The sequence below is a fragment of the Grampus griseus genome (assembly GCF_964374135.1).
Source record: "Grampus griseus genome assembly, chromosome: 18".
Lineage (NCBI taxonomy): Eukaryota > Metazoa > Chordata > Mammalia > Artiodactyla > Delphinidae > Grampus > Grampus griseus.
In genome coordinates, this window is record NC_139012.1 from 878555 (window position 1) to 906244 (window position 27690).

The 27690-nt window shown below is 61.1% G+C and overlaps 1 protein-coding gene across 4 annotated transcripts; it reads left to right on the top strand.

Annotated features, from left to right (window-relative positions):
* Positions 1-537: 537 nt before the first annotated feature.
* Positions 538-24877, top strand: ADPRHL1 (ADP-ribosylhydrolase like 1). 4 transcript variants are annotated; one of them, XR_014298051.1, is made up of 9 exons: positions 538-847; positions 2934-3098; positions 5274-5399; positions 7001-7141; positions 8145-8272; positions 9492-9624; positions 10095-10248; positions 18293-23512; positions 24058-24877. XR_014298051.1 is itself a non-coding variant. In XM_082675536.1 (8 exons), the coding sequence occupies exons 1-8, from the start codon at positions 634-636 to the stop codon at positions 21906-21908; spliced, it is 4677 nt and encodes a 1558-aa protein (XP_082531662.1). In that variant the 5' UTR covers positions 538-633; the 3' UTR covers positions 21909-24877. The 4 variants fall into 4 exon arrangements, 3 of the variants coding, with proteins under 3 accessions (XP_082531662.1, XP_082531664.1, XP_082531663.1); XM_082675536.1 differs by having other exon boundaries at positions 18293-24877; XM_082675538.1 differs by lacking the exons at positions 18293-23512; positions 24058-24877 and having other exon boundaries at positions 10095-11037.
* The last annotated feature ends 2813 nt before the right edge of the window (positions 24878-27690 follow it).

Consider the following 27690-nt stretch of genomic DNA (forward strand, 5'->3'; position numbering starts at 1 on the left):
TGACGCTGGGCCGCGGGGACGCCCGTGATCACGCACGCGGCGGCTCCACGTGCTTTCCCCCTTCGCACGTGGCAGTTTTCTACCATAAACACGCTTTATAATCAACAAGTCCTCCGGAAAACAGAGCCGTGCGTGTGACAGCCGAGTCGCAGCGTGGAGGCCGCCGAGCGCGATCCCATGTAATTGAAAGTCCCGGAAAGGCAGAGCTACAGAGACCAAGTGGGTGGGTGGAGGCCCAGGGAGCAGAGGGGCCGCGGCTCGGGCGGGCTCTCCGCCTGGGCCGCGGGGAAGGTTGACACACGCCGAGTGACTGGACCGAATGCAGTGAGCCCGACGGTGCGCGAATTACACCTGGAAGCTCTAGAAACGTGTGCATCTCCCCAGCGCGCCGTGCAGACCTCCCTCTGAAGCGGCGCTCTGAGCCACAGGTGCCCCCACTGAAGAGCCAGCCCTGGGCGCACCACGTGGCTGCGGGCTGCGGGCCCAGACGGCTTCCTCATTGGTGCCGCCCGCCCGCCCGGGACAGAAGAGGGCGCCTGGCCGATCGGGGAGGCTCCCGACGGCGACGCGGCGACCAGAACAGGGGCCGGCGGGGCAGGCTGAAGGCTGGGCACCCGGCAGCTGCCGGCAGAGATGGAGAAGTTTCAGGCTGCGATGCTGCTTGGGGCCGTGGGCGATGCACTCGGGCACGGACACGCCTTCGGGGAGGACAGCGCCTCGGGCCCCAAGGTCCAGAAGGAGCCGGGAAAGGTGGGGGGACTGGACCACCTGGTGCTCTCTCCAGAGAGGTGGCCGGTGAGCGACAACACCATCATGCACATGGCGACAGCAGGGGCCCTGGTCACAGGTGAGGCTCAGCCCCAGCGTGCCGGCGGGCGGGAGCGCGGGATCCCGCGGTGAGGGGGGGGGGCCGGGGGTCACCCGCTGCCGCTGCTGAAACCAGCTTGTCACACCCGGGTCCCCAGCAAACCGGACGTGCCGTGGGTTGTGTTCCCACGCAGGCTCTCGGGTGACAGTATCACTCTCTGCTCATCTGCAGCCTCAGGTTCTTAAACCGGGACTTTCACTGTTTTGTAAACATTCACTCGGCCGAGCCTCTGTCTCTAGGGTTAAAACCAGCCGAACGGCTCGCTTCGGGGTTTGGAATGAGGGCTCAGCTTTTCGCTGCGGGTAGTAAGCCTGCTTCTGAGTTTATTTCAACAATACATAAAATAATAAGCCAGTTTGAAGTTTGGACCCATTACGATGAGATTTGGGGGAATTACTTCTAAATTCCAATGAACTGTGGTTAAAACGGCACCTACCAAAATAGGATTTAGCTCGGAGAGTTGCTGCAGTTTCCCAGTTGTCCTAAGAAGATGCTATGACTTGAGGGGAGACACTCTTCCTTAAGGAGCAGGTTGATTTTCGGAGCAGGTCTTCACTGAGTTTCAGAGAAGCAGCGGGTGTCTGTGAGGCGCACCTTCCCCACAGGTATCGAGTGGTGAGCTCGTCACTGCAAAATTAGAACTTACGGCAGCTCTGAAGTGGCTGGAACGTACGTGTCACCCTGTGCTCACCCCGCGGGCCGGTGCCAGCAGCCGGGTTTAGCTCTGCTGTCACCGCACAGGAATGCTGTCTGCTCTGCCGGGTCCCAAGTAGCCGGGGGGGAGAGCTAAGGCACCTCAGATAAGACAGCGTCATGGCAAGCTGGCACAGCAAGTGTCCTTCTGGGTCTGCAAACTCCGAAACTGGGGACAGCGGGGGCTGATTGTGAGGCTTTCAGGCAGGTTCCCGTGTCCCTCCGTGTCAGTCCGTGTCCCCTTGTGTTGGTCCTCACCTGGCAGAGCCCACGGCGTGTCTCCGTCCCGTGCGGCGGCCCCCAGGACAGCTCCCGGCTCGGCCCCCGACGAGAACGTGCTCCCCCGGGTTGGATCGAGTCCTGTCCCCTTGGCAGGAACAGGGCGGAATCCGCCCCGGGTGAGGACGGTGGCAGTGGGCCCAGTTCCGATGGCTGCGGGTGCAGCTGGACAGACGCACGCCCTCTGGCCAGCGGGTCACCAGGGCGCGCTCGGGCAGGCCTGCGCCCCCAGAAACTCGGCAAGCGAATGTGTTTTCAGCTCCCTAAACATACAAGTTGGAATTTCATTTACGTTTAGTTTTCAAACAGCCCAGCTTTTTTCTTTAATAACTTTGGAGGGTGTGTGGCCTCTGTACACCACGCTGTGGATTCATTTAATGGCAGAAGTGCTCAGGCTTTGCGATTAAAATCCATTGGCCAGCTCTGGCCTCGGCAAGTGACCGCCCCTCGCTGAGCCTTGTCTGGGAGGAAACAGTAGACAGACAGGAGCCTGACCCTGCAGTGATGGGCGCGTTGTGGGGGGGGGGGGGCGTCACGTGAGGTCACCCAGTACAGGTCAGCCAAACCCGGTGCCGCCCAGGTGACAGCCTGGGCGCCCCTGTCCTGTGGCCCATGGTCTCCGAGGGACTCGAGACCACGCTTGTCCCCAGAACGCCTTCCCACGAGGAGGCAGTGGGGACGGTGGGCAGCGGGCACTTGGCCGCTTCGCTGACAGGGAGATGGGAGAGGGTCAGCTCCCTGTACCCTGGACGTGGGTCCCCGAGGGCCCGAGGAACAGCAGGTTTCGGGCCAGTTGGGCGTCTCACGGATAGAACCGCGAGCCGTGTGCGAGGATCCTGGGTTTTCCTAGATTCTGGTGTGTAGCTAGAAGAAGCACAGCAGCAAACCACAGCATCTGAAATGCAATGAGATCCACAGCGCGTCATTCGTCTGCGGTCAGGTTTCTCCGGGGAGCCAGGGTCCTGTGAGCCGACCCCAGACTCTCCCTCCTCCTGGGGGGATGGGGCCGGACGCCGTTCGTCGCTTCCCTTGTCGCTGCCTTCCACCTGCCCCTTGTCTGACCCTGCCCCCCACACACCCCCTTCCGCCCCAGACTTCTGGTGCCTGGACGACCTGTACCGTGAGATGGTGCGACGCTACGTGGACGTGCTCGAGAAGCTCCCGGGGCAGCGGGTAGACCCGGCCACCGTCGAGGGCTGCTCGCAGCTGAAGCCCGACAACTATCTCCTGGCCTGGCACACGCCCTTCAATGAGAAAGGTCAGAGCATGAGTTCCTCTCCCTCCAAGGCCACGGGGCTACAGGGCCCCGCGACACTACCCTGCCTGTCACCCCACTGACCGGTCGCCCAGGGAGCCAGCCAGCCTGGGCGCCGGCTTCAGAGTCACTAGCGTGCCCAGCTCCTCTGTCACCATCCCTGGTTTAGGAACATTTTCCCACTGCTTTCCCTTTACATGTGTTATTTTTAGCCAGTGCATCAAGGAAAGCATACACCACCTGCATAAATGTCTGTCTCTGTGATGATCTCATGTGTCCTCGGGGTGATGTTGTCAGGCAGCTGCAGTCTCTGCCCCCAGGGCCTCTGCTCCTGGGGTCCTGGACACGCCCTCCGGGTTGACTCTGAGGGCATACCTGTCCTTCTGGGTTTACCTTGAAGGATGCCATCAAATCAAATGTTACTGGCACATAAAGAAGCAGGAGACATGGTCCATAACAAAGAGAAACAGCAGTAAATCAGAACTGACGAACCCTGACACCATCACTAAAGTTACCAGGTAAGGATATAAAATAGTGTGGATTCGATATTTCTGCAAGGTTAAATAGAGACATGTAGGTATAAAAAAGATCTACATCACAGTTCTAGAGAAAAACAGTGCAATGTCTGAGTTTAAAAATTCACTGACTGAGGGGCTTCCCTGGTGGCGCAGTGGTTGAGAGTCCGCCTGCCGATGCAGGGGACGCGGGTTTGCGCCCCGGTCCAGGAAGATCCCACATGCCGCGGAGCGACTGGGCCCGTGAGCCATGGCCGCTGAGCCTGCGCGTCCGGAGCCTGTGCTCCGCAACGGGAGAGGCCACAGCAGTGAGAGGCCCGCGTACCGCAAAAAAAAAAAAAAAAAGAAAGAAAAAAATTCACTGACTGAGATTAACAGCAGATTAGACATTTCAGAAGAAAAGGTTAGTGAGTTCAAAGGCACAGTGATAGAAACTATCCAAAATGGGACATACAGAAAAAAAAAGAAGCGCAGAATGTGGAAAGGGCACCAGGGAGCCAAAGCGCAAGTCAAGGCACTCACGCACCTACAGCTGGAGCCCTTAAAGGGGGGGGACAAAAACGATGTGGAGAGATGGTGCCCAAATGTTTCCAAATTTGACGCAGAACATAAACTCACATGCCCAAGAATCTCAATAAATTCCAAGCACAAGAAACACAAAGCAAACGACACCAAGGCACATGGCAATCAAACCGCTCCAAACTAATGACAAGGACAGGAACACGCCTGCAGTGCTGACCACCAAGGCAGAGACGGACTAATAATAAGGACAGGAACACGCCTCCGGTGCCGACCACCAAGGCAGAGACGGACTAATAATAAAGACAGGAACACGCCTCCGGTGCCGACCACCAAGGCAGAGACGGCAGGTTCTCGCCAGAGGCAGAGCCATCCGGGTGCAGAGAAAGCACCAGCCAGGCCGACACCCAGAGGACGCCTTCCCGAGCGAAGGCCAAGTGGCCTTTGCAGACAAACGAACTGAGGAGTTCATGCCGGGCAGGTGCCCAGGGAGAGATGCCCAGGACGTCCTTCGGGCAGGAGGACACCGCCAGTGGGGCAGGGAGGCGGTGGAAACGGTGAGGACGCGGGTGCTGACTTATTATTTAACCCTCTCTAAAAGATGTGGCATTAAAAGGAATAACGATGTGGGCTTCCCTGGTGGCGCAGTGGTTGAGAGTCTGCCTGCCGATGCAGGGGACACGGGTTCGTGCCCTGGTCCGAGAGGATCCCACATGCCGCGGGGCGACTGGGCCCGTGAGCCATGGCCGCTGAGCCTGCGCATCCGGAGCCTGTGCTCCGCAATGCGAGAGTCCACAACAGGGAGAGGCCCGCGTACCGCAAAAAAAAAAAAAAAAAAAAGAGGAAACATATCGTTGAAAGCATACTGTGCATGCAATTCTCTCTCCTACGTTTTCCCAGAAGGAGCATTTCCTCATCCCGTCAAAAATCCTGTTTTTAATGGCTGCTTTGCAACTTCTTTCCTCTCTTTTCTTTGTCAGGAATGTGGGCAATTTCCCTACTTTTGACTCATTTAAATGACCCTGTGATAATCATGGTAGCACATAGTTTTTGTACATCTTCATATGGTTCGTGAGAGCTAGACTTCCAGAGCCGGCGTCCCTGGCACAGAGGTCTAAGACCAGGTATCCCACGTTCCACGCAGGCTCCGGGTTTGGCGCTGCCACCAAGGCGATGTGCGTGGGCATGCGGTACTGGCAGCCGGGGCGGCTGGAGACGCTCCTCGAGGTCAGCGTGGAGTGTGGTCGGATGACGCACAACCATCCCACAGGTGAGGCAGCCGCGGGCGGCGGGGAGGCGTGGGGAGGCCGGACGGGAAGGCCTTCTCCCCGCTTCAAAGTCGGTCACGTCACAAGAAAAGCAGGACGGCACCGGTTCCGAACGAGTCTGGGGTCTGGCTGGAGCCCCGGGAGCCGGCACTTCGGCCGGGCTGTCCAGCGGGGAGCCGGCGCCGCCGGTGGGCCCCATGGGCGCTGTGCGCCGCGCCGTGGCCGGGGCCGGTGGCTGTGGCGGCAGAAGCCGCTCCCCCCGTGTGTCAGGACAAAGCGCTCGGGGTGCGCAGGGGGCCCACACTCCAGGCTGCCCCCCAGGGTCGGGCTGCAGAGGGAGGGCGGGCCTGCCGACCCAGCGCCCGCCCGTGAGACGTGACCGGGGAGCAGCCAGCTCAGCTTCAGGAAAGGAGAACCCTCCTGAGTTCTGGCTGAGCTCGGCTCCCGGCCCCCGGGGTCGAGGGTGTCGCTGCTCTCGGTGACTGTGCTCCTTTCAAGGTCACCTGCAGGGTCCGGGCTGACTGGTGTCGCCCCCGAGCCGCGAGGGCCACCCTGTGCCCTCCAGGAAGCAGCCGACGCGGGCGCCGTGGCACCTGAGTCCACAGCAGGCGCGGCCGCTGAGCCACGGACCCCACGGATGAGCCCGTCAGATCTCTGAGCACAAAGCCATGTAACTCAGCCGGGCGGCAACGTCCGGGTGGTGGAGAGGAGTTTGCTAACCCCCGACTCAGCAGAAGTGAATTAAACATAAACAGCCTTCCAACAGGAAAATGTTGAACGTTTGGAAACAATGCCATGAGTACGAGAGCCTGGGGTGAGAGTTTAAACATCTATAACATTGGTTAATTTATTGCCCACTCTTGTTGTGGCCTCTCCCGTTGCGGAGCACAGGCTCCGGACGCGCAGGCTCAGCGGCCATGGCTTACGGGCCCAGTCGCTCCACGGCATGTGGGATCCTCCTGGACCGGGGCACGAACCCGTGTCCCCTGCATCGGCAGCCGGACTCCCAACCACTGCGCCACCAGGGAAGCCCTGCCCACTCTTATTAAAGAAATGTTGTTTCACGTGTTTAAGAGCTGGGTAATTTATGTATTACTAGGCTGGTGACTAGGGTCGGACAGCACACACTTAATACCGGGAAGCACGTTTTAACTCCACTCTCCTTTGCAATTTTTGAACTGCCTTTGGAGGCAAGTGTCAGTTTTTCTTACCTTTATTGCCTGGGAGCGTGCGTCCCAGATCTGGAGCTGAAGCACCCCATGACGGGAGGTGGGCTGTGGCAGGTGGTCAGGACGGCAGCTGGACCCCGGGCGCGAGAACCAGACGCTCGTCCCTGCCCCAGAAGTGGTTGCGGCTGACGCCTCCCTGGGGTCCCGCTTCCCATGGCCACTCGTGGGGCAACTCTGCAGGGGCTCACCCGGGCTTGGATCCCGTGCCCACAGCAGCGCTTAGAGGTGGGGATCGTGCTCTCCCCACCCCGCCTCTGCCCCCTTGCAGACGGTAACTGAAGGTCAAATTGGCAAAGCCCAAGGACACAGCGTGTCCAGCACCTGGGAGGGGGCGTGGCTGGTGCCAACTTTGACCCTCTCTCCTGCCACCCCAGGTTTCCTCGGGTCCCTGTGCACGGCCCTGTTCGCGTCGTATGCCATTCAGGGCAAACGGCTGGAGCAGTGGGGACGAGACATGCTGAGGACAGTCCCGCTGGCCGAGGAGTATTGTAAAAGGACCATCCGGCACCTGGCAGGTGAGCCCAGCCTCCCTCCTGACACCCTCCCCCGGCACCTTAGAAGGAGGTGGGCTCCAGCCACACCCAGAGAAGACTTGGACAGACGGGGGGGGCCGTGTGACAGGCTGACCCCACAAAGAAGGTCTGCAGTATTGCCTGGCCAGAGGGCGGAGGGTCAGGCGAGCACGGGGATCCCCTCTGGGTTCTCGAGACGCGGGCACCCCCCCGACACACACACCCGTCATCCACGAGCCGTTGCAGCTGCTGCTCCAGACTTTGCAGCAGCGTCCTCCTACCATGACTTCAGAAAAGTCGCTTCAGCGCCTCTGGGGCTTGGAGGTCAAGCTGCTAGTTAGGGATAACGAACGTCCTCTCTCCTGACTTCGCAGGCACAGTGTTGAGTTAATAAAAATACACAGGTTCAGGGCTCCCCTGGGGGCACAGTGGTTAAGAATCCGCCTGCCAAGGCAGGGTACACAGGTTCGAGCCCCGGTCCGGGAAGATTTCACATGCCGCGGAGCAACTAAGCCCGTGCGCCACAACTACTGAGCCTGCGCTCTAGAGCCCGTGAGCCACAACTACTGAGCCTGTGCGCCACAACTACTGAGGCCGCACGCCTAGAGCCCGTGCTCCGCAACAAGAGAAGCCACCGCAGTGAGAAGCACGCTCACCACAACAAAGAGTAGCCCCCACTCAGCAACAAAGACCCAACGCAGCCAAAAATAAATAAAATTAATTTTGAAAAATACACAGGTTCAGAATTTTCAAGAGAAGCCACTTAAGAATAAAAATACTGCGATCGCTGCCTTAGTTCAGCGCATTGTCAAGCAATTCTTTGGGCTGGTTTCGCTCTCCATCTTCCTTGCTGGTATTTCAAAGTAGCTACAATGTGAGCATTTTCGAACTTCCCGAGCCTTAGCCGGGGCGGAGGGCGTGGGCTCTGCCTCCTCCCTCCCGCCCGCTGCCCACGGCGCCCAGCTGGACGGCCGCCACAGCCCGCTCACCTGGCCTCTGTGTTTAGAATACCAGGAGCACTGGTTTTACTTCGAAGCTAAATGGCAGTTTTACTTGGAGGAGAGAAAAATCAGTGAGGACACGGAGAACGAGGCCAGCTTTCCCGACCGCTACAGCGCGGAGGAGAGGGACAAGGTAGGTCTGCCGGCGACGTGGGTGGCGAGCAGGAGCTGTCGGGGCCGCTGCCTGCCGCCCCCGGCTGTACGGGACCCCGCGGTGGAGGTGGGCTGAGGGAGCAGCTGGCAGGCGGGGCCGTGGAAGACTTTTCGAAGGAAGCCCATTGCAAATGGATGGTGCTTTTATCTTTCCATTTTCTCTGATTATAAGCACGATTTGTGCTAGAAAAGTTGAAAATGTGAAAATAGTCCATCTCACTTCATCTCTTCTAGGGACTGGGGATAGAGGGATGAATAAGTCTGTGCAAACCACCGGCATTCCCCATGCTGAGAAACCCCCCCCAAGTGGCTGAAATTGTCAGGATCGTGTTTGGTAGCATAAGAGAAACCGCTGTAACTGCGGTTTAACCAAGACAGAAGTTCATTATCCTCACGTCAAGGGAATCAGAGCTGAGTCAGAAGCCCCTTGCAGTGAGGAGCTGAGGATCCTCTGTCTGGCTGCTCTGCTGTTCTGCGAGCACGCCTCATAGTCCAAACTGGCTGCTCCCACTCCAGCCAGCACATCTGCATTCCAGGTGTCAGGAAGGAGCAGGGGGAGAGGAAGGGTCCACCCTTCCCTTTTTAGGTGCTTCCTACCGCCCTTTCATTTATCTCTCATGGGCCCCCCGACGCAGAAAGACTCAGAAACACCGTTCTTCTTCCTGTGGAGATGCTGTTGCCCCAGACCGACACTGACTCTGCTGCTAAGGCACAGGGGTGTGACCTGCCTGCATCCACCTCCCCGGCCCAATCTGGCCCCTGCCCCTCGTCAGCCTTCGCCACAGACCCACAGGGACCTGCTCTGAGCCACCAGCTGCTCAAGCCACCGTGGCCTCCCCAACCACGTCCTCCGGCCGGCCTGCGGCCCTGACCACACGCGGCACCCCTGCCCGGCCTCGCGTGTCCCCGTGCCCCACACAGACCTCACATCACGCAGTGGCGCCCAGCTGTGCTGTCACAGCAGCCCCATCACAGCGCTCCAGACCCCTGATGGCTGTCTCTGCCCGGCAGCTGGCATGTTTGCTTATCTGCGGCACGGCTGGCGTGAGGCACATGGGAAGCCAGTGCCCACCCGCAGCCCTGGGGCAGTGCACGGCACACAGGGGCGCCACGTCGGCGCACAGATGAACCCAGAAGCTCGTGCCCTAGCGCGCGGGACGTGGTTCCTGGCGGCCTCTGACCTGTGGCGCTTTCTCCAGACCTACAGGAAATGGAGCTCGGAAGGCCGAGGGGGCCGGCGGGGCCACGACGCCCCCATGATTGCCTACGATGCCCTTTTAGGAGCCAAGGGCAGCTGGACGGAGCTCTGCCACCGGGCCATGTTCCACGGAGGTGAGATGCGCCTTCTCGTGAGTGTGAAGTAAGAGGCCACCAGCCAGGCCCTCCTGCCGGGCCCCGGGCTCCCCACCTACACTGCTGGGACCTCCGGGTGCCCAGGTGTGGAGACGCGACACCTCCCGGGGCAGGGGAGCAGAGAAGGGGCAGCGGGCCAGGGCCGCCGGCGGACGGGGTGGGCAGGAGGCTGAGAGCCTGAAGCGGGGGCGGCGGGGGTGGTGCGCGGCGCGTGCGCAGGACCCGCGGGAGGTGCTCACCCGAGCGCACCAGGGTGTGCGGCTGTCCCAGGAGGGGGAGGGGACCCCCCCCGCCCCCGTCCCCGGCACCTCCCAGAGCAAACCTGGGCTTCGGCTGAGGCCAAGGGCAGAGGCTGAGGTGGCCCGGCCTCCTGGCGAGGGGGCAAGGGGGCAAGGGGGCCAGGGGGCCAGGGACCGCCGTGCAGCTCTGAGGGCCGTGCTTCGTTCTAGGCGAGAGCGGGGCCACGGGGGCCATCGCCGGCTGCCTGTTTGGGCTGCTGCACGGCCTGGACGCCGTCCCCGCAGGCCTGTACCGCGAGCTGGAGCTCAAGGAGCAGCTGCGGCGCCTGGGCGAGGAGCTCTACCGCCTGTCCGCGGAGGAGAAGTAAAGCCCCTTCCCCGCCCCCAGCCCCTGGCGGCCCGCTGGTGCCTCTGGGGCCCCGGGGGGCCCCCGCAGCTCGTGTGACATCTTAACTTTCCTCCCGGTTTCAGAGGCCTAACTGCTGTATAAAACACATCGTTTGTCCTATGAGAATAGTCTTCCCGCCCTGGCCAAGCCTAGCGCCTCACTGACGTCCCTCTGGACGCAGCAGCCCCACCTCCAAACGCGAGGCCACGGAGGGCCTCTGGGACACTCGGTGTATTTTATCCTGTCGCAAAACTAACGCATCCGCTCACTGATTCCAATAGCACCCATAAGCCCGATGGCTCTGCTCGGACGGCCTCCTCGGTCTGCAGGGCGCCCAGCACGGTCTCTTTCTAGCTCTTAGGCGTGCGGTCCGACACCTGCACACCTCGGGCCCCCAGCCTCACGGGGCCGCACCTGGCGCTGCGTCTGCGTCCTCGCCGCCGCGTGCCCAGAGCAGCTGGAAGAGTGGCCGGCGCCTGCGCCTGCGGGGCCGCGCGCTGTGTTTAAGCTCCAGCCCACGTGTGTCATCTCGCTAGATTTAACGCCAGCCTCTCTCAGAACGACTAACTGATGCAGCCAGGAAACGGGGGCCTCGTGCGGCCCGCATCCTCCCACGTGCCGCCCTGCCCCGGGCTCGCTGACGAGGACAGAGCTGGCCCTGTTCCCCGTGGCCGGGGCTTCTCCACACTTGCTCTTGTTAAAAGTAACCTTGGACACAAATCTCTTTGAAGTAGTCTCTGGTGTGAGTAAAGTAGCGGTTGGTGATTGACGTGTAACATGTGCTTTGGCGGCTTGGCTGGGCCCGTCGTGTGACCGCAGGCCCTGCGTGCTGAAGGCTTGCCTTGGCGCACAGCCGGGCCTGTCCCTGCCGGACACGCAGACACTCAGCCCCGAGGCACCTCCCGGCGTCCTGGGCGAGGGGACGGGATGGGCATGTTTTCCACAGAATCCATCACTTTGCACTCCTTGGGCAAGGGAGGCTCTCAGCTGTGCTGGACAGAAACCTTGGGCCATCCTGCACATGGTAACGCAGTGGGCTCCACGCCGTGTTTCTGAATAACTGGACTAACCTTTGCTGCTCAAGATGCTTTGCAGTCAGAAGAGGCAGAGGGGGGGACGCTCCACCACGCGGGGTCCAGATAGGTGTAGGGGGGCTGGGAGATTAATGACAGTTGTCTTCCAGGAACAGAAACCAATTAAGGTAAGTCGACACTTGCCCAGACACACACGACAGGCTGGGCTTCCTGTGTGGAGTCTGTCCCATGTCCCCGGCTTTCCCTAAAAGCGGCCCTTCACGATCTGCTGCGCGGAAGGGAAGTGATCAGAGGAATGGGGGTGGCTGGATTGGAGGCCACTTGGTCTCCACCTTTAGTGACGATGTAGGAGAATTAAACCCATCCTGAGAATCAGGGAGTGAGTCTCCTTATAGACTGATTAAATTAAAACACATGAATAGAAATTCACCAGCATCATAAAATAAGAGTAGAACTCTCTCCCCATTTCCTTTTCCTGTTCCAGAGAAAGGCAACAGTTGAAAAGAAAAACAAAACCATAAAAAGTACTGACGAGAATTCCATACCTACTCAAATTGTTTTAAAATTTAACACCTGCTGATTTCATTTTTATTAGAAAAGTGATACCTGCACACGGCTTCAGAAACTCAACCCCGTAAACGGGGCATGTGGGGAACAGGGTTCCTCCCAACCCTCACCCGACTCACGTCACCAGGCACCAGAGAAACCGTGGGTCACGATTCCTTCGTGTCCTTCCAGAAAGTTCTCTACACGTACGGCCGGGAAGGGGGGGTGTTTGCATACATGCATTTGTGTTACACACACACACACACACACACACACACACACACACACACACACGACTTCCCTCCACAAATAGGAATGACACATTACCTGTGATTTGCTTTGGGAATTTTCCACTTGACGGCTTTCTGGATACTTTTCTGTGCAGTCACACGTGTGCCCCTCGGGTTTTTTAACTCTTGCCTGAAATTCCGTTGACGCGTGTGCTATCATGCTGTTTTCCTCCTGCACCTGTGGCCACACCCCCGCCTTAGCGGTGCCAGGCAGGAAGGGTTTGCGTCCCCAGGGACAGGTGCACGGCCCCGCCCTGTGGCGAGCTTCCAGACTTCAGGCCGATTTCAATGAATTCCTGTCCCCAGACTCTTTGCTTAGAGATCGTGCATTAGATTTCCCAGCGTTTTCATGTCTGGAAGCCAGATGATGTCCCCCCCAGCCCCCCGCAGTCGGGGGAGCCACTCGGGGCTGAATCGCGGGGCAGGACCAGAAGCGCCCCCTCGGAGGGTGCAGCGGCCCCACCACCAGGTCTGCCCCTGAACCCGGGCCTCCTTAGCGGGGGCTCCGCAGCGGCGCTTGACCGCCCCGTGCTGTGGGTTCAGGGGTGGGAGAGGCCGTCCGACAAGGCACTCCCTGAACGCCCCGCCGGCCTCCCGGACCCGTCGAGGCTTCACCACAGCCCCGAATCCGCAGGCAGAGCCCTCGGTGAACTATGAACCCAGCACCCGGAGCAGACGGGATGGGAAAAACGGACCAGATGCCACGTGATGGAGCAGGAAATACCCAACTTGACGTTTCACCCAAACACGGGGTTTAAAAACCTCATCACCGAAATTCACCCCAAAGGTGGGAGTAACTCTTAGGTAAGAGCGCGGACACCGTGACCACTTGAGTTAAAATCTCTCCCGTGTTGGCTCATTTCCAGTTAAGAGGTAGAAATATAAGGCGAGCACCCCTGATGTTACAGGGAGAAACCAGCGTGGGGGAAATGGCAGCCTCGAGGCTTTCGGGGGTTCCACGCGCCCCCGTCACTAAGGGTGGCTCCGGCGCGGGGCCACACACTAGGCCGTGCCTTCCTCTGGCCGGCGCTTAGGCTCTGGTGCCCGTTGACACCCAGCCAGAGCCCACGCCTGGCCCCAGGGGCGTCTCCCCTCAACTGCCAGGCCCCCGGGGACGCAAATGAGGAAACACTTGCTAGCTGGAGCCTGACCACAGGGCCCTCAGAACTGCAGCCCCCCTGGGGGCACAGGACCAGGGGAAACCCAGAGACCCCCCCCAGGGTCCCAAGTGTCCCCACTGGCCCAGGGCCATCTGTGCTTTCAGGTCGGCTTTGCTGCAACCCTGTCCCATCTTAATCGTTTGTATTCAAGTACTTCAAACACACAAACTCACAAAACAGCTCAAAGAATCCGTATACCCTTCATCCAGTTTTACCCACTGTTACTGTACTGGGCCCCGTTTGCTGCATTGCTTTCTCCCCCCTCACTACACGCAGACACACAGAGACACACAGACACGCACAGACACAAAGACACGCACAGACACATAGACACACAGAGACACACACACACAGACACACATAGACACACACATACACACAGAGACAAAGACACGCACAGAGACAGGCACAGACACAAAGACACGCACAGACACATAGACACAGAGACACACACACAGAGACACATAGACACACAGAGACACAGACACACACAGACATGTACAGACACACCAAGACACAGAGACACAAATAGACACACAGACACACATAGACACACACAGAGACAAAGACACGCACACAGAGACACGCACAGGCACACACACACAGACACACAGAGACACAGACAGACATGCACAGACACACCAAGACACACACACAGAGACACAAATAGACACACAGACACACACATACACACAGAGACAAAGACACACGCACAGACACACAGAGACACAGACACAGACACACACAGACACACACAGACACATAGACATGCACAGACACACAGAGATACAGACACACGCACAGACACACAGACACAGAGACACAGACACACGCACAGACACACATAGACATGCACAGACACAAAGAGACACACACATACAGAGACACATAGACACACACATACCCACCCACAGAGACACAAACACATGCACAGACACACATAGACACACACACACACACACACAGACACACATAGACACACACAGACACACAGAGAGACACAAATAGAGACACACAGAGACACAGACACACAGACATGCACAGACACACACACAGACACGCACACCCAGCAGTAGTTGTCACTAGACATGAGGGGAGTGTCCGCAGAACACTCTGCTATTTAAATCCCAGGTCCTGAAATAGCATCCAACCCCCAGGGCCTCAGGCAGCCCAGTTGGATGGATGGCCCTCTGTCCACCATGACCAGGGCCAGGCGGGAAGGAGCGGGACCGTGGGCCCCGGCCCAGAGGACGCCCACCAGCCTTTATCCAGGTTTATTTCCAGGAAACACAGAGGCTCAGGTTGTCAGACTCTGATGCGTTGGCAAGTTTCAGCCGGTAGCTCCCTGGCCACTAAAATGTTCAGCGCAGTCGACCGATGTGCATTTGTGCCTCAGTTGGGGAACGGCTACTGATGAGGGATGCGCAAGCCGGGGCCTGCAGTCAGCGTGAGAGCCGCCCGCCAGCTCCCCGCCAATGGCCTGTAGAGACGGGGGACGACAGCCTCTCCTCCTTCCCGTCTCTTCCGAGGGGAGGCGAGGCACTTACGGAGCGCCTGCTGCGTGCAGCCCCACTTGGCGCTGGGGGAGGGGTGGCTCCGAAGGTCGCTGTGTCCTCCTGGCCTTCGCGGCTCCACGGGGACGCGGGAGGAGCCGCAGCTGGAAGGACAGAGTGCGCGGTGTGTGCCCCTTCCGCACCCCGAGTGAGCGGCCACCATCTGCCCCAGGCCGGGAGGACGAGGGGGTGACGTGTCCCTGTCTCTGCCCCTGACCCCCAGGCCCACAGCTGGGGGAAGAGTGTTCGTGAGACGACGGTAGATAGCATGGCCACGTGGCAGATGTGAACTCACGGTGTGTCCTGGGGCAGCACACGTGCTCTCGGGGCGCAGGGGATCGGCCTGGAGGGAGGTCACGGCCGAGAGTGGGGAAGGGGGTCTCAGTGCCGCAGAGAGTGCCCCTGCCAGGGCGGCGGGACGGCCAGACCTGTGCCCCAGGAGACCCCGTACCTCAGCGGGGACACGGGGGCCAGGGGACATCCAGTCGCTGCCCCAGGACATGTGCTGATGCGTGGTAGAGCAGGCCCAGGCCAACCAGGCCCTCGATGAAGCAGAACAGGCTGTCCCCGTGGAGGGGACAGGCCCCCAGAGGTGCTGGACGCTGCTCCCGTTTTAGGACAAGGATGGAGTGGAGGACCTCTGCTGGGAACGCAGGGTCTGCGTCCTGCCCCATCTGTGACTGCCAAGGGGGTCCGGTTGGTGACCGGGGTGGGAAGGGGTGTGTCGCCAACAGTGACTCTGATGTCCCTGTATTTTCAAGTGACCTCTCGGGAGCCAGAGTTACTGACGGGACTAAATGAGGAACCTTTGCTGCAGCGCTACTGTTTAGATTGGCCCCTAATGTTCCACTCCTGTCCCGGGATGGGCTCGGTCACGTCCACGCCTCCAGGGGCTGGACATGAAGCCACGGGCCCACCGGTCCTCCAGGCAGTGCTGACCAGGCCGAGATGGGCTGGGCCGACTCCCCGTGATGGGCAGGAACTCTCACCCAGGCCCGAGGTGCCTTGGGAGCAGGGAGGTCCCAAAAGAATGTGCTGGGCCTGCCTTCAAGTCTGGCCGGACAGGCAGACTTGAAGTCTGGACAGAAGGACCTCGCCTCCCCAGGGGAGCTTGCCTGCCGTCCACTCTCAGTGACTGCGGGGTGCAGAGGTCGGGACTGTCACCCTGCAGGGGACGCTAAGAGGCCTCACAGGACCAGTGGGGACAAGGCATCCGGGCCACTGGGAAAGCAGGGTCCTGAGGGATGGATAGGAGCTCGTCAGGAGCGTGGCTGTGCCGGGCCGGAAGGCTCAGCGCGGGGAGAGTGTAGAGCTGGAACGGAGCCCAGCACGGCCAGAGTTTGAGGGGAGTGGAAGACGGCAGGGCAGAGAGGCTGGCGGGCGGGCACAAGGTGCAGCGTGGAGAGGCGCTCAGGGGCGCCCCCGGCGGCCAGGGCCCTTCCGCAGGCGCTGCTGTGTGCCACTGGGGGCCACGCAAAGCCACACTCCGCGTGCTCTGTGCTGCACCCGGGCCTCTGGCAAGGATGAGACGTGCACAGCGGGAGGCACCCCGGGGACGTGCTGGGGGCGGCGCCTGGGAGCTGTGTGCTCAGGCAGGGACCCCAGCAGGGGACACGAGACGCCCCGCGCGCAGGCTGCTCAGGCCCTGGGGTGGGAATGAGCTGGGACCAGTCGAGGGCCAGTGCACCGGAGCCTGGCTGCCCAGCGAGCCCAGGGCACATCCCCCTCTGGCCGGGGCTCAGCACAGCCCGACCCCCTCAGATGCTCGGCGCCGCCCCAGATTCAGCGGTCATGTGTTTTCGGCTGTGGCCATCCCGCAGCCGTGCCGGCCCTGCCACCTCAGAGCTCAGGGGGTTCAGGTCTGGGTTTGTTTGCGGAGCCTCGTCCACCACGTCAGGCTCAAACCCACGGTGGTCTGAGGCTGGAAAGTTCTCGCTCCATGCCGGCCGTTCTCAAAGTGGCTCCCAGGGCCAGTAGCTACGGCCACTCAGGGGACTTGCTGCAAATGCAGGTCTTGGGTCCCTGAGACGTCCGAGCTGGGGCTTCTGGTGGGGTCACCTCACTGGGCGCCCAGGTCCTCCGGCATCTGAGGATAATGGGAGCAACTGCATTCTGCGTGGGTTCACTGAGTAGGAGTGACTTCGGGGTTCTACGGAAAATTCTGCGGTTACATTCACTCCCCTTCGCTACTTGAAAGGAGTAATTGTCCGTCCGGGATCCACTCCCAGGCAGTACACGGGCGCCCGGCTCACCCAAGGGGCTCACCCGTCAGGGGGTGAGGCCAGCAGGGGCCCCATTGCTGTCCTCCCATCACGGAAGCGCTCCTAACGGCTCTTAAAAGAAGTTTGTGTGCAGCTTCCAGAAACGGAGCTCTCTCTCCTGCGAAGTACAGAAAGAAAAGTATGTTCGCACGTTCCCTTCCAGCCTGCTTTCGGTCTGTGTCTCCGCCGGCTGCGTCCTGAGCACTTTCCTGCTGTAGACTGCCTTCCCTCAAACTCAGACGTGACGTTTCTTGAGGCCCCTGCCCCGTGTCCGGCACTTAGGATGTGTCCCGTTTTCAGTGTCACACGCAGCACACTAATCTTTGCTCTGCAACCTGATCGTCTCTTTGGGATGAACAGCAAGCCGTGCTGGTGGCTGGGCTGCAATTCTGGGCACGTCTTTGCCAAACTACCGTCTGGAGAGGTGGAAGCCCCAGCTGGGAGGAGGCTCCGGCTTTGCCAGTGCTGGGCAGACGCGCCCTCAGGGGACAGCCTCTCGGCCTGGACCCGCTGGGCTGGGGCGAAGGGGTCTGGGGACAGGGCCGTGGAGGGTGAGGGCTCAGGCCCCTCAGCCTCGGGGTTTCCCTGAGAGCATTCCCGAGGGGGCTCAGCAGGGCAGGTCCCGGCAGGTGCCCCCAGCCCTCTTCCCCTCTACTGGGCAGTGAAGCCCGCGCCCTCCTGCTCCGGGGGCCGCGCCCCAGCTCCCGCCCCACAGCTGAGTCTCCCGCTGCCTGACCCGCCCAGGGCCTGGGTGGGGACGGTGCCCTTGGGACTGAATCAGAATATAATGCAGTACAGTTAGAGGAAAGCAGAGAACACACAGAGAAGGTGAAGCCTTTATGCTTTTCTCCTAACTTATGCAAGAAAAACATGCCCACTACAAAAAAAAAAAAATGTAAATACCTTACGCTCTCCAAAGCCCTGCAGAGGGTACAGTTCAGAAAACATGGCCAGTTAACAGAAAAGGAAATAGTGACCCAAAGTTCTAGGCGGTGGGTGACCCTGACTCTCCGAGGCTGCCACAGGGATACCCCAGAACCCAAGCCGCTTGGCGCCAGGCTTCTGTTCCTGGACTTCTTGGGCTGTTTCAAATGGGATTGTCCCATGAGAAATGTTCCAAGGAGCCGCCTTGGAAAAAATGATAAAATCGGTGACGATTCATTCTTTTCCCTACAGCCCCAGGAGCGGCAGGATTTGCAGCAATGAGACGCCCATCGATGTCCAAGCCCTAAAGAAGAAGGTCAGCAGGGTGACGTGCGGCCCCGCGGCCCGAGCCATCCTCAGCAGTTTGCTGCTCTACATCACCGGCCGCGAGGACGGGCCCCAGGGGCCTCCTCCCGCCAGGAGGGCAGAAGGCGGGCTGAGCAAGACCGGCCCGGCGCCGGAGCCCCAGGACGCCCCGCGGCGACCCACACGCTTCCAGCTCCTCAAGGCCAAGTTCATGGGCACCGGCCGGGAGCCGCGCCTCAAGAGGACCCGGGAGGTGGGGCGGCTGATCTTCAAGGACAGGCAGGGCCCCGGCAGGAGCCTGGTGACGGCCACTATCCACAAGCTCCTGGAGAAGACCAGGGAGGGGGCCGGCCGCCCCGCACGGGGCCGGGAGCCGCTGGGTCGCGAGAGGCCCCGGGGGCTCCCCGCCGGGAGGGGCTCCGTGAAGAGCATCCTGAAGGTGTTCTTGGCCGCGGAGGAGAAGGAGGCCGCGGAGAAGCCTCCCGCGGAGCCGCCCAAAGCCGCCAGGGGCCCTCCGCCGAAGGCGGGCGGCAGGCGGAGCGCCGCGCTGGCCAAGCTGCGGGAGACGTTTGAGCGGAGCGGCTGCCGCTGTGCGGAGACCGGCCTCCTGCCGCTGCGCGCGCAGGAGCACAGGACGAAGCGCCTGCCGCGGGGCCCGCTGCACCGGCCCGAGCGCCGCGTGCTCCGCTTGGCCACCTTGGCCAGCACCTGCATCCGGGCGCCCCCCGCCCGCTTCCTGGCCGGCTCGGCCGAGCCCCTGCTGCCCTTCAGCATCGCCACCGTCGTCTGCGGCCCCCGCAGCTGGATGTCCCACGGCGCCAGAGTCACCCACGCGGATCTGCGCCGCGCGCCCAGAGCAGAAACGGGCACGGCCCCCCGCGCGCGAGAGACGCCCGGTGGGAGCCAAGCGCCAGGGTGGGGGCAGCCCCGGCAGCCCTCCGCGCCCCGGGCGACCGCCCCCAGGGACGGCCCGGAAACACTGCTCCCAGGTACGGGGCCCGAGTGTGTCCCCAGGGCAGTCCCCTCTCACGTCTCCCCCTGGGGTGAAGTCCTTCTTGGCTGCGAGCCCGAGCTGAGCCCACGGGGACCAGCCAGCCCGGGGGGCACGGCGGCATTGAGAGGCGACAGGACGGGGGTTGCCCAGGGGAAGAGGGGAGCAAGGCTGGGCCCCCCGCCGGGGCTCGTGGGGGGCAGAGCAGGGGCTGCCCCCGAAGTCACCCTGACCGTCTGCAGTTCAGAGGATGAAACGGAAAGTATGACTGCAGACTCGGAGCCAGAGCCCCTCTTCGCTGTCCAGGAGAATTGCCCAGAAGAGAGAGCGCCAGGACAATTCCCTCCACTCGCGGCGCATGCAGCCCAGGCCGCGCAGCGCACACAGCCAGCCATGGAGCCTCCACAGGTCGCGGCCAGACTGCCGGCTGTCCACACGGTGCCGCCCCCTCCTGCCACCCTGCAGAGGGCAGCAGGCCCTGAAGACCAAGGCTGGCGTCTTCTGGGAGGAGAGGGTGTGACTGGAAATATAGGAGCTTCACCTCCCACTACGGCCGAGGGTGGAAGCAGGGGCGCCCCGTCGAGGGCAGGTCTGAGCCCGCCCACCCTGCCACAGCAGGGCCCAGGGGCACAGCCAACGCTCACAGCGCCCCCGCAGGATGCTGCCTGCCATGGTCCAGACGTCCCCGAGGCAGTTCCCACGACGAAACCGCAGAAAAGTTCCCCTGGAGGAAAGGAAACCAGACGCAGCCCTGGGACTTCACACAGGCTCCCGAAGCACCAGGACACCTGGGGAGAGGACGCTTCCCAGCTAAGTTCTAAGACGCCTCTGCTGCCAGGACGGGAGGAAAGGCCTGTTGATGACGCCAGCACCTCATCACAGCGGTCCGCGGCCTCGGAAAACCGATGGAGGGGACTTGCCGGCTGTGCCCCCGGCGGTCAGCAAGTGCTGGCGCCCAGGGTTCCCAGGAGGAGCGAGGTGAGTGTCTCCATGAGGCCAGAAGCACCGGCCCAGGACGGGAGGAGGCCTGAGAATCTGCCCTCGGTGGACAAGAGCCCCCCTCGTGAGCAGGAAGGACACAGGGGGCCCCCGTCGTCCCCGGAGCCAGCCCGGCCCCCGCTGACGGCTGAAGGGAGCGCCAGCCGTGATCCTGGTGAGAACAGAGCGAGCTCCTTAACTGAACGAACACAGCCGAGGAGTGTCAACGCCCCCGGGCGGGTGACGGCTGCAGAGGCCTCCAAAAGCCCCCCAGCCCTGGTGCCAGGTGACGCCCTGAGCCCCGGAAACAGGGCGGCCAAGGAGCAGGAGGAAAGGGGCGCCGCCCGGCCCGCAGGCCCAGGTCTCGCGGCCGAGGAGCCTGATCGCCAGCCCGGGGGCGGCAGCGCGTGCAGAGCCTCGGGGTCCCCACCCGCCCCGCCTCGGGAGGCCGCCGGCACCCAGACCCTGCCTGTCGAGCCCCGCGTGGCAGCTCCAGGTGAACTGGCCGCAGGCGAAAGGAAGGTGGCAGCTGGGGGCAGACTCTCAGGCGCTGTGTGGCAGAGCCCTCGGGGGGGCAGCCCAAAGCCCCCGACTCCAGCCCCAGATCTCCCGGTGCCACAGGGGAGCCACGTGGCGGGGACTCCAAGCCGCGCTTTGGGCACTGGGCCACCGCCTTCTGGGAGCCAGCAGGCCAAGGGCGGGACGTGCGTCTTCCCCGGGGAACAGCTTCCTCCCAGTGCTGGGCCTTCCCGCCAACCTCCCCCCACGTCCACAGCGGCGGATGGGCCAAGGGCGGACCGGGTGGCCCAGAAGCGCCTCGATCTCCAGGCCCCCAGGGAAGTCGCGGGCGGGGAGAGGGCCAGCCTGGGCGGAAGAAGTCACCGTGGGCAAGAGGAGGGGCCCCCGGGGGCTGCGAGGCTGGCCGGTCCTGGAAGGAAGGGAGAAGGCCTTCGGGGCGAGAAGGCCCACTCGAGTGGGGCCGAAGAGGCTGTGGACGGCGACCCGGCGGCCCCGGTGGAAGCTCCCGGCTGGCGCACTGGGAAGAGCCCAGAGTGGCCGCAGAGGCAGCAGGCGAGGCACACAGAGGGCCCTCCTCGGGGACATGGGGCCCCGGCTGCAAAGACCCCAGCTCCTCCCCACCCAGGGAGCCCGGCACACCCTGCCCAGGCCCAGGCTGGCAGGACGGCCCCCCCTGACTCGGCTCAGCCTGAGAGCAAGGCAGCAGAGGTGGCGCCCCCCGCAGGCAAAAATGAGGCGTCCCAGAGACCAGCAGCCTCCAGGGGTGGTCAGGGGGCTCGCGGAGAGCCATGCGGGCAGGGCGAGAGCCCGACGGCCCCCGGCCCCCGGCCAGCGCCAGGCTCTGCAGTGCCCTCGGCCGTGCTAGGGGGCTGCCACACGGCTCGCGCCCCCGCCCCGGGGGGGCCCCCGGACACCGCCGGGGCGGGGAGGGGCACACAGGGACGTGGACGCGGCGGCAGGGGCGCACACCTGTCCAAGTACAGAGCCCAGAGCTTCAGCGACCAGAGGTCCTTCGAGCTGTCCTTTAGACCAGCCATCCTCAGGGCCAACGACACGTTCGCGCTTCCAAAGTGAGGCCCTCACGGGAGCCAGCGGCCCGAGGCCTCACTCCCTTTCCTTCCTCCCGGTGACCCTCGGCCCTGAGCGCCGGCGCCCGGTCTGCGGGGTCGTGTCCTCTGTCGTGAGTGGCCCTGGGAGGACGGGAGCCCTGCGGCCAGTACACTCCGCCCACACCTGGCGTCTTCACGGGCGTCAGGCTCACGCCCGTCTCTGCACAGGAAGTTTTGACCTTCGGGGCTGGACTTCCCGTGCATCTGTCCCGTCCCCTCCTGGGGCGTGGCCTTGGGTTTTGAGGGCACTCTGCCTCTTGCGGGGTCACCAGCAGGTGCTGACATGACCCCTCCTGGCTCAGGCGCGGCCAGGGTGGTGAGTGGCCCCGACTGGCCCTGCCGGTCCTGGAAAGAGTCAGAGGGCTTCAGTTTGACATGGCGACCACCGGGGGGCGGGGGGCTGCGTCCATGGCCCCACAGCCACCTGACAGTCAGGGAGCCACTGGGATCCAGGTGTGGCCTCTCTGTCCACCCAAGCCTGGCCGGAGCCAGCGAACCAGGGGGAGTCGACTCCAGAGAACAGCGACCGTCAGAGCCGCGAAAAGGCTGTTTTCAGGTGCACGATTCCCAGGACGGTTTCATTCAGAAACTGGTGAGAAAAGTAACCCAGTCTCGTCTGACCCGCCATCATCACAGCAGCCTCCTCGGGGTCTGCAGGGCCTGCAAGGCCCTGGACGGGGCGCAGGTCGGTGACGGAGTGCACACTCCAGCCCCGCCGCCCTCCCGCACAGCGTCCGAGTGTTTCCCGCCAGAGACGTTGCTCAGTTGCAGCCCTTTCCGTCACTTAGACGATGCACTTTCTGTCTAGAATATTGGAACACTGTACAGAAGGACAAGGACGGAAATAAAAACCACTGGTCGGGCATCACACTGCCTGGAGGTGATTTTGTCGCTGTCTTGCTGTTAGTTCTCCGAGCCGTTCCCTCAGCCTCTGTCCTGAGGCACAGACACAGGGTCACACCGTGTGCAGCTGAAACCTTAGTCGCAGCCACGAAGCAGACTGAAACCTGGCGTGGGGGGGCTTAGGGGCCACGGGGGTCCAGGCCGAGCCGGGTGGGGCTCCCCCAGCGCCCAGGCTGCTTTTGATGCTTTTGATGACACCCCTCTGCGGAGAGTGCGCCCTGCTCTTGAGGCTCCGCGATGCTTGCGGCCCTCACAGCTGAGCGACTCCCCGGAGGATCCCTGCTCATCCTGGAGCAGCTCCCCTGACGGGCGCCCACCCTCCCTTGCTCTCCGATTTGAAGGTTCACTTGCAGAGACAAGGCTTCTGACCTGAGCTTTGATAGGCACTGAGTAAGAACCGGCTCTGTCCCATCTCCTCCCAGGACAGGTCTGCCTAGGGTATGAACGGGCGTGGTGGCCCGAATGGCCCTGAGCTCGGCAGGGGGCCAGGTGGAGGCAGGAGGTGTGCAGCCAGCTGTGCTCTGTCCAGGGAGGGGCTCACTCCTGCCGCCCCCCCTTCTCCAACCAGGCCATTAACATCCAGCAGACTGGAAACGTCCTCAGCGTCAACACTGGGCACGTTTGAGGGTCGCAGCTCCAGGGGGCCTCCCTCGGTCACCCCTCCAGGTATGCGTCCCCCCCTCTATAGAGCAGGCAGTGCTCGGGGCCCAGCCAGGGGTGTCTGCAGCATGACAGTTACCTGCACCCACAGCGCTGCCCCGTGTCCAGTGTCTGGGCAACTGGATGAGGACCCCAACTTCTGGGATGGGGACCCTGGGGTGGGCGTCTCACCTGCTGAGTTTCACTCCCACCAGTTGAGAGCTGGAGTGGACGGGACTGAGGTCTCTGGCTTGGGGGCCGGCCCACCTCCAGGAGGGTGGTCAGCACGTGGGCTGCGGGGGTCCAGGCTGCCCCCACCCCAGGAGTCTCGGGAAGCCTACACCAGGCTTGGGGTCGGCCCCAAGCAGAACCCAGGGAGGCTCCTTGGACAGAAGCACAGGGAAGGGTCCCAGCAGAGGCCCGGACCCTGGGCCTTTTCCGTCGTCCCTCGGCCACACCTGCTCACAGCCGGCATCTCTGCTGGAGCTGGAGGTTCCCTTCCCGCTACCTACTGCACCTGGCGGCCCCATCTGGTTTATTCTTTTTATTTATTTCTACTTTGTGGAACAAAGTATTTGAGGCAATGTTTGGCAAAGAACGTGCTGACAGATGGAGGAGATGAAAGTGCTATATTCGCCGGGTGTTCCCTTTTTAAATAGACCAGAACGTCCACGGGAGATGCAGCCGGTGGTCTCACTTCAAGTGGTGGAAACATGACCAGAATCCACCCGGGTCGCAGCCTCGGAAAAGGTGTACACGGAGCTCCCCTCGACGTTGGCCGGCGCAGGGCGAGTCTGCAGCCCCAGGGGCCAGGTTCCATGATCGCGGCTGCAGGTTACACCGCCCTCCGCTTGCCCACGCCTGGCGACCCCACAGGAAAGAACCGAGAGCGATTTTTCCTGAGGATTTACTGGGAGGTCAGTGTGCGTCACATTGTCCTAGACCGTAAAGTCGGAGAGTGACAGTCTTCTCTACAAAAGAAAGACCCTCGAGCCCCCCGGATTGAAACAACTGTTGCAGAAGTGGGTGGGCTGATGTCTATATCAGCGTTTTAGTGGACGTTCACTTTCGCGTATTTGAGTAGCTCGTTGACCTTCACCTCGATTCAGTGCTTTACAGCTCCGACTGTTTACAGAGCCGTCCGCGAGCCCCGCCTGTACACACGTGCAGCTCACAGAGGAGACACCATCGCCGGAATCACAAGAGTGCGTTTTATTTCAGACGCTCCATCGGGAACAGCATCGTTCGGAAGTTTACAAACTCAGCGTCACTTCTTATTTTTGTAATGAGGGCGTCTTTGCCATTTGGTCATGATCTTTTAATTGTTTGATTACGTATAAACCCTGGGCTGTTGATTCAGTGCTCCTTGTTTTATCCTCCTGTGTGTGCAAATAACTCTAAAATGATTCATTAGACAAAAATTACTAAATATATTTTGTGGTATTCTCTCCTTTGAGAATTCAGCTGGAAATAATTTCAAGACAGGAAGTAAAATGTGGTGCTCATCGCACACCTCGTCCTTGCCTCTGAGGGCTGCACGCAGGGGGCAGGATTTCCCGTCAGGAAGCAGGCGTAGGGCCAGGAGCTGCGCGCAGCGAGATTCGGTCAGAGGCCTGCGGGGAGAGCCCCTTGGGTGGGCTTGGGGCGAAGCCAGCGGCCTCCCAGGACGCGTAGGTGCCCGGTGGGTGGGAGCAGAGCTCCCCGGGGAGACGCGGGGCCGCCACGCGGACAGGAGGCGGGGGGCATGGGAGGCAGGGCCCCAGCACGGCCACCCCCGGTGCCCGCTGCCCCCAGGACGTCCAGGGAAGCTGCCGTGCCTGCAGCAGGGCCTGCAGCTCAGCCTCCGGGGAGGCGAGCGCCTTGGCCTCCGGGAAGGGCAGGGAGGCCGCCGGCGGGGGAGCCACGCCCCCCAGAGCAGCGCCGCTCGTGGGGGCGGGGCTGGGGCGGTCCAGGCTCCTCTCCTCCTGACACGCTGCTTGGCGCACGGAGACCCAGGAGATGAGGTCACCGTGTCCCCTCCTTCTGCCCAGGAAGGACTTCTCAGAAGAGCAGAAGGGCTGATCCCGAGCCCACAGCCGTGTGTTTCCTTTACTGCGAGGACTGGTCGGGCTCAGGTGGGCGCCACTGGATACGGGTTTGTGGATCCACCTTCGACCTGTGAAAGCGTCGGGCATTTTCCCTAAGAGAACTAAGAGCCTAAGGAAATGGCCTTTTCTTATGTCGACAAAAAACCTATTCAGTTATTGATCCAAGAAAGAAATGGAAAATTCTGTGGGAGCCAACCCAGGGGAGAGTCTCAGAAAATTCTAAAGACTGTTTCACCCGTTCGAGGTCAAAGCACAGTTAGGTTCGTTTTTGAGACGAAGGGTTAGAGTCGAATGACATATTGACGGTTCACACAGTCCAGGTCTGCACGTCCAAAGTGAGTAGTGGGTTATTGTGGCCCCCTCACAGTCAAGAGGGAAGGTTCTCTCCTAGGAGGTCTGGTTAATGCAGATGCACAGCACAGACTGAAGAGGAGGGAGGAGGCCCAAACGGGCAAAGAAAAATGTTATCTTTAAAGTTTTCTTGTCTTGCCATAAAATATGAATTCCATTATATTTCATCACTTCTCACAACACTCTGACAGCGGACGTGCCCCCTGTTTCCCTGGACACCAGCCGGGTCCTACGACTGTAGGACCAGTTCAGTTCGGACACACCGTCCACCCCACAGATACAGGCTCAGCCCCAATCGCAGTGATGGGTCCCCAGGTCACCCCCACTTCTATCTGATGTGGCTATAAATCGGGGTTCCCACAACCCCTCTTCGGGTTTGATAATTTGCTCTAACTGCTCCCAGCACTCAGAGAAACACGTCCCTACTGCTACCAGCTTATTACAAAGCTTACAGATGAACAGCCGGGTGAAGAGGTCTGTAGAGTGAGGTCCCGACAGGTCCTGACACGGGGGCTTCTGTCCCTATGGGGCTGGGGTGCGCCACCCTCGGGCACCCCGATGTGTCCACCAACCCAGACGCTCACTAAACCCTGTGTCTAGGGTTTCATGGCGAGTCCCTTACCAGGCAGGGCTGATTAAATCACTGGCCATTGTGGTTAACTCAGCCTCCAGCTTCCCCCCGCTCCCCGAGGTCGGCGCTGAAGCTAAAGGTTCCAACGCCCTGATGAAAGAAACGTTCACGTGCCAGGCGTGGGGAGGTCATCCTGGCTTAGCTGTGAGTTAACGCGAATTTTATGCAACTCAAGTAGCCTGGTTTTGGCCTATCAAACATACACTGTACATTTGTTTAATTATTAGAGAAAAGGGCACAGCGACCGGAAGTCAGGAATGTCCACGGTAAAAATAAAGATGAAATGCCTCCCTTCCCGGTCCTCCTTGGAGGGTGAGTCCCTTCCCAGGTGCCAAGGCCACGCTGACTTGATGTGCACGTGCTGGTCTGTTGTTTCGGGTTTTTCCAGATGTGAAGGAAGGGATCCCTGACTTGTTGATGTCCTTTGTCCGGACAAGACATAAAACCGTGCTGGCAACCCTGCTTCTCCGGAGCAGATCCTCAGAGTAACCTGCGAAGCTGTCTTCCGGGCCACAGTCCTCAGTTTGGCTCGCGGGAAACTCTCTTCTGTTCCTCTTACAGATTGTGTGTTGGTTATTTTCGACACCGCTGACCACGGGGTTGGTCTCCCTGGCAATCAGCCCTCAGCTCCCAAGTTGCCGCCTCGAGGTCCAAAGGGGCTTCTCACGAACAACAAGAGCAAAGTCCGAGGGTTGTGGGCTCTCAGAGCCAGGAACCCGGACCAAATACGCGTGTGTCGCGGGCCATGTGGGGTCGTGTTGACAGGCAAGGGCCCGCCCTGGGGACTGCTCCACGGCGAGTCGTGTTTTAACCCCAAACCTGCAGGAAGTGTGGACCTGCCAGGAACCCACAGCCAGAGGAGAATTTTAAACCTTTCAGAAACAAGGCTGAAGAAATCAGCCGACCAATGCTGTTCCCGTGCTCGCCCCGAGGGTGGATGACAGCAAGTAATGAAATAAGCAAGTCCTGACGCCTGTGGGCGCTGGCGGCTGCAGCAGCGGCGACAGTAGAGAATTGCAGGTACTTTTCTTGTTCTCGTTTTTATGTGTCACTGTTTCCTAAGTTAATCTAAACGCATCTGAGACACTTTTATTCCTGTTTCCAAGCGCCAGGGGACAGGGGAGGAGCTGCCCTGC

Coding starts and splice junctions, on each gene's coding strand:
- ADPRHL1 (XM_082675536.1), top strand. CDS start 634: ATGGAGAAGTTTCAGGCTGCGATGCTGCTTGGGGCCGTGGGCGATGCA. Junction 7,142..8,144: donor GACCATCCGGCACCTGGCAG/GTGAGCCCAGCC, acceptor CTCTGTGTTTAG/AATACCAGGAGCACTGGTTT. Junction 9,625..10,094: donor CCGGGCCATGTTCCACGGAG/GTGAGATGCGCC, acceptor GCTTCGTTCTAG/GCGAGAGCGGGGCCACGGGG.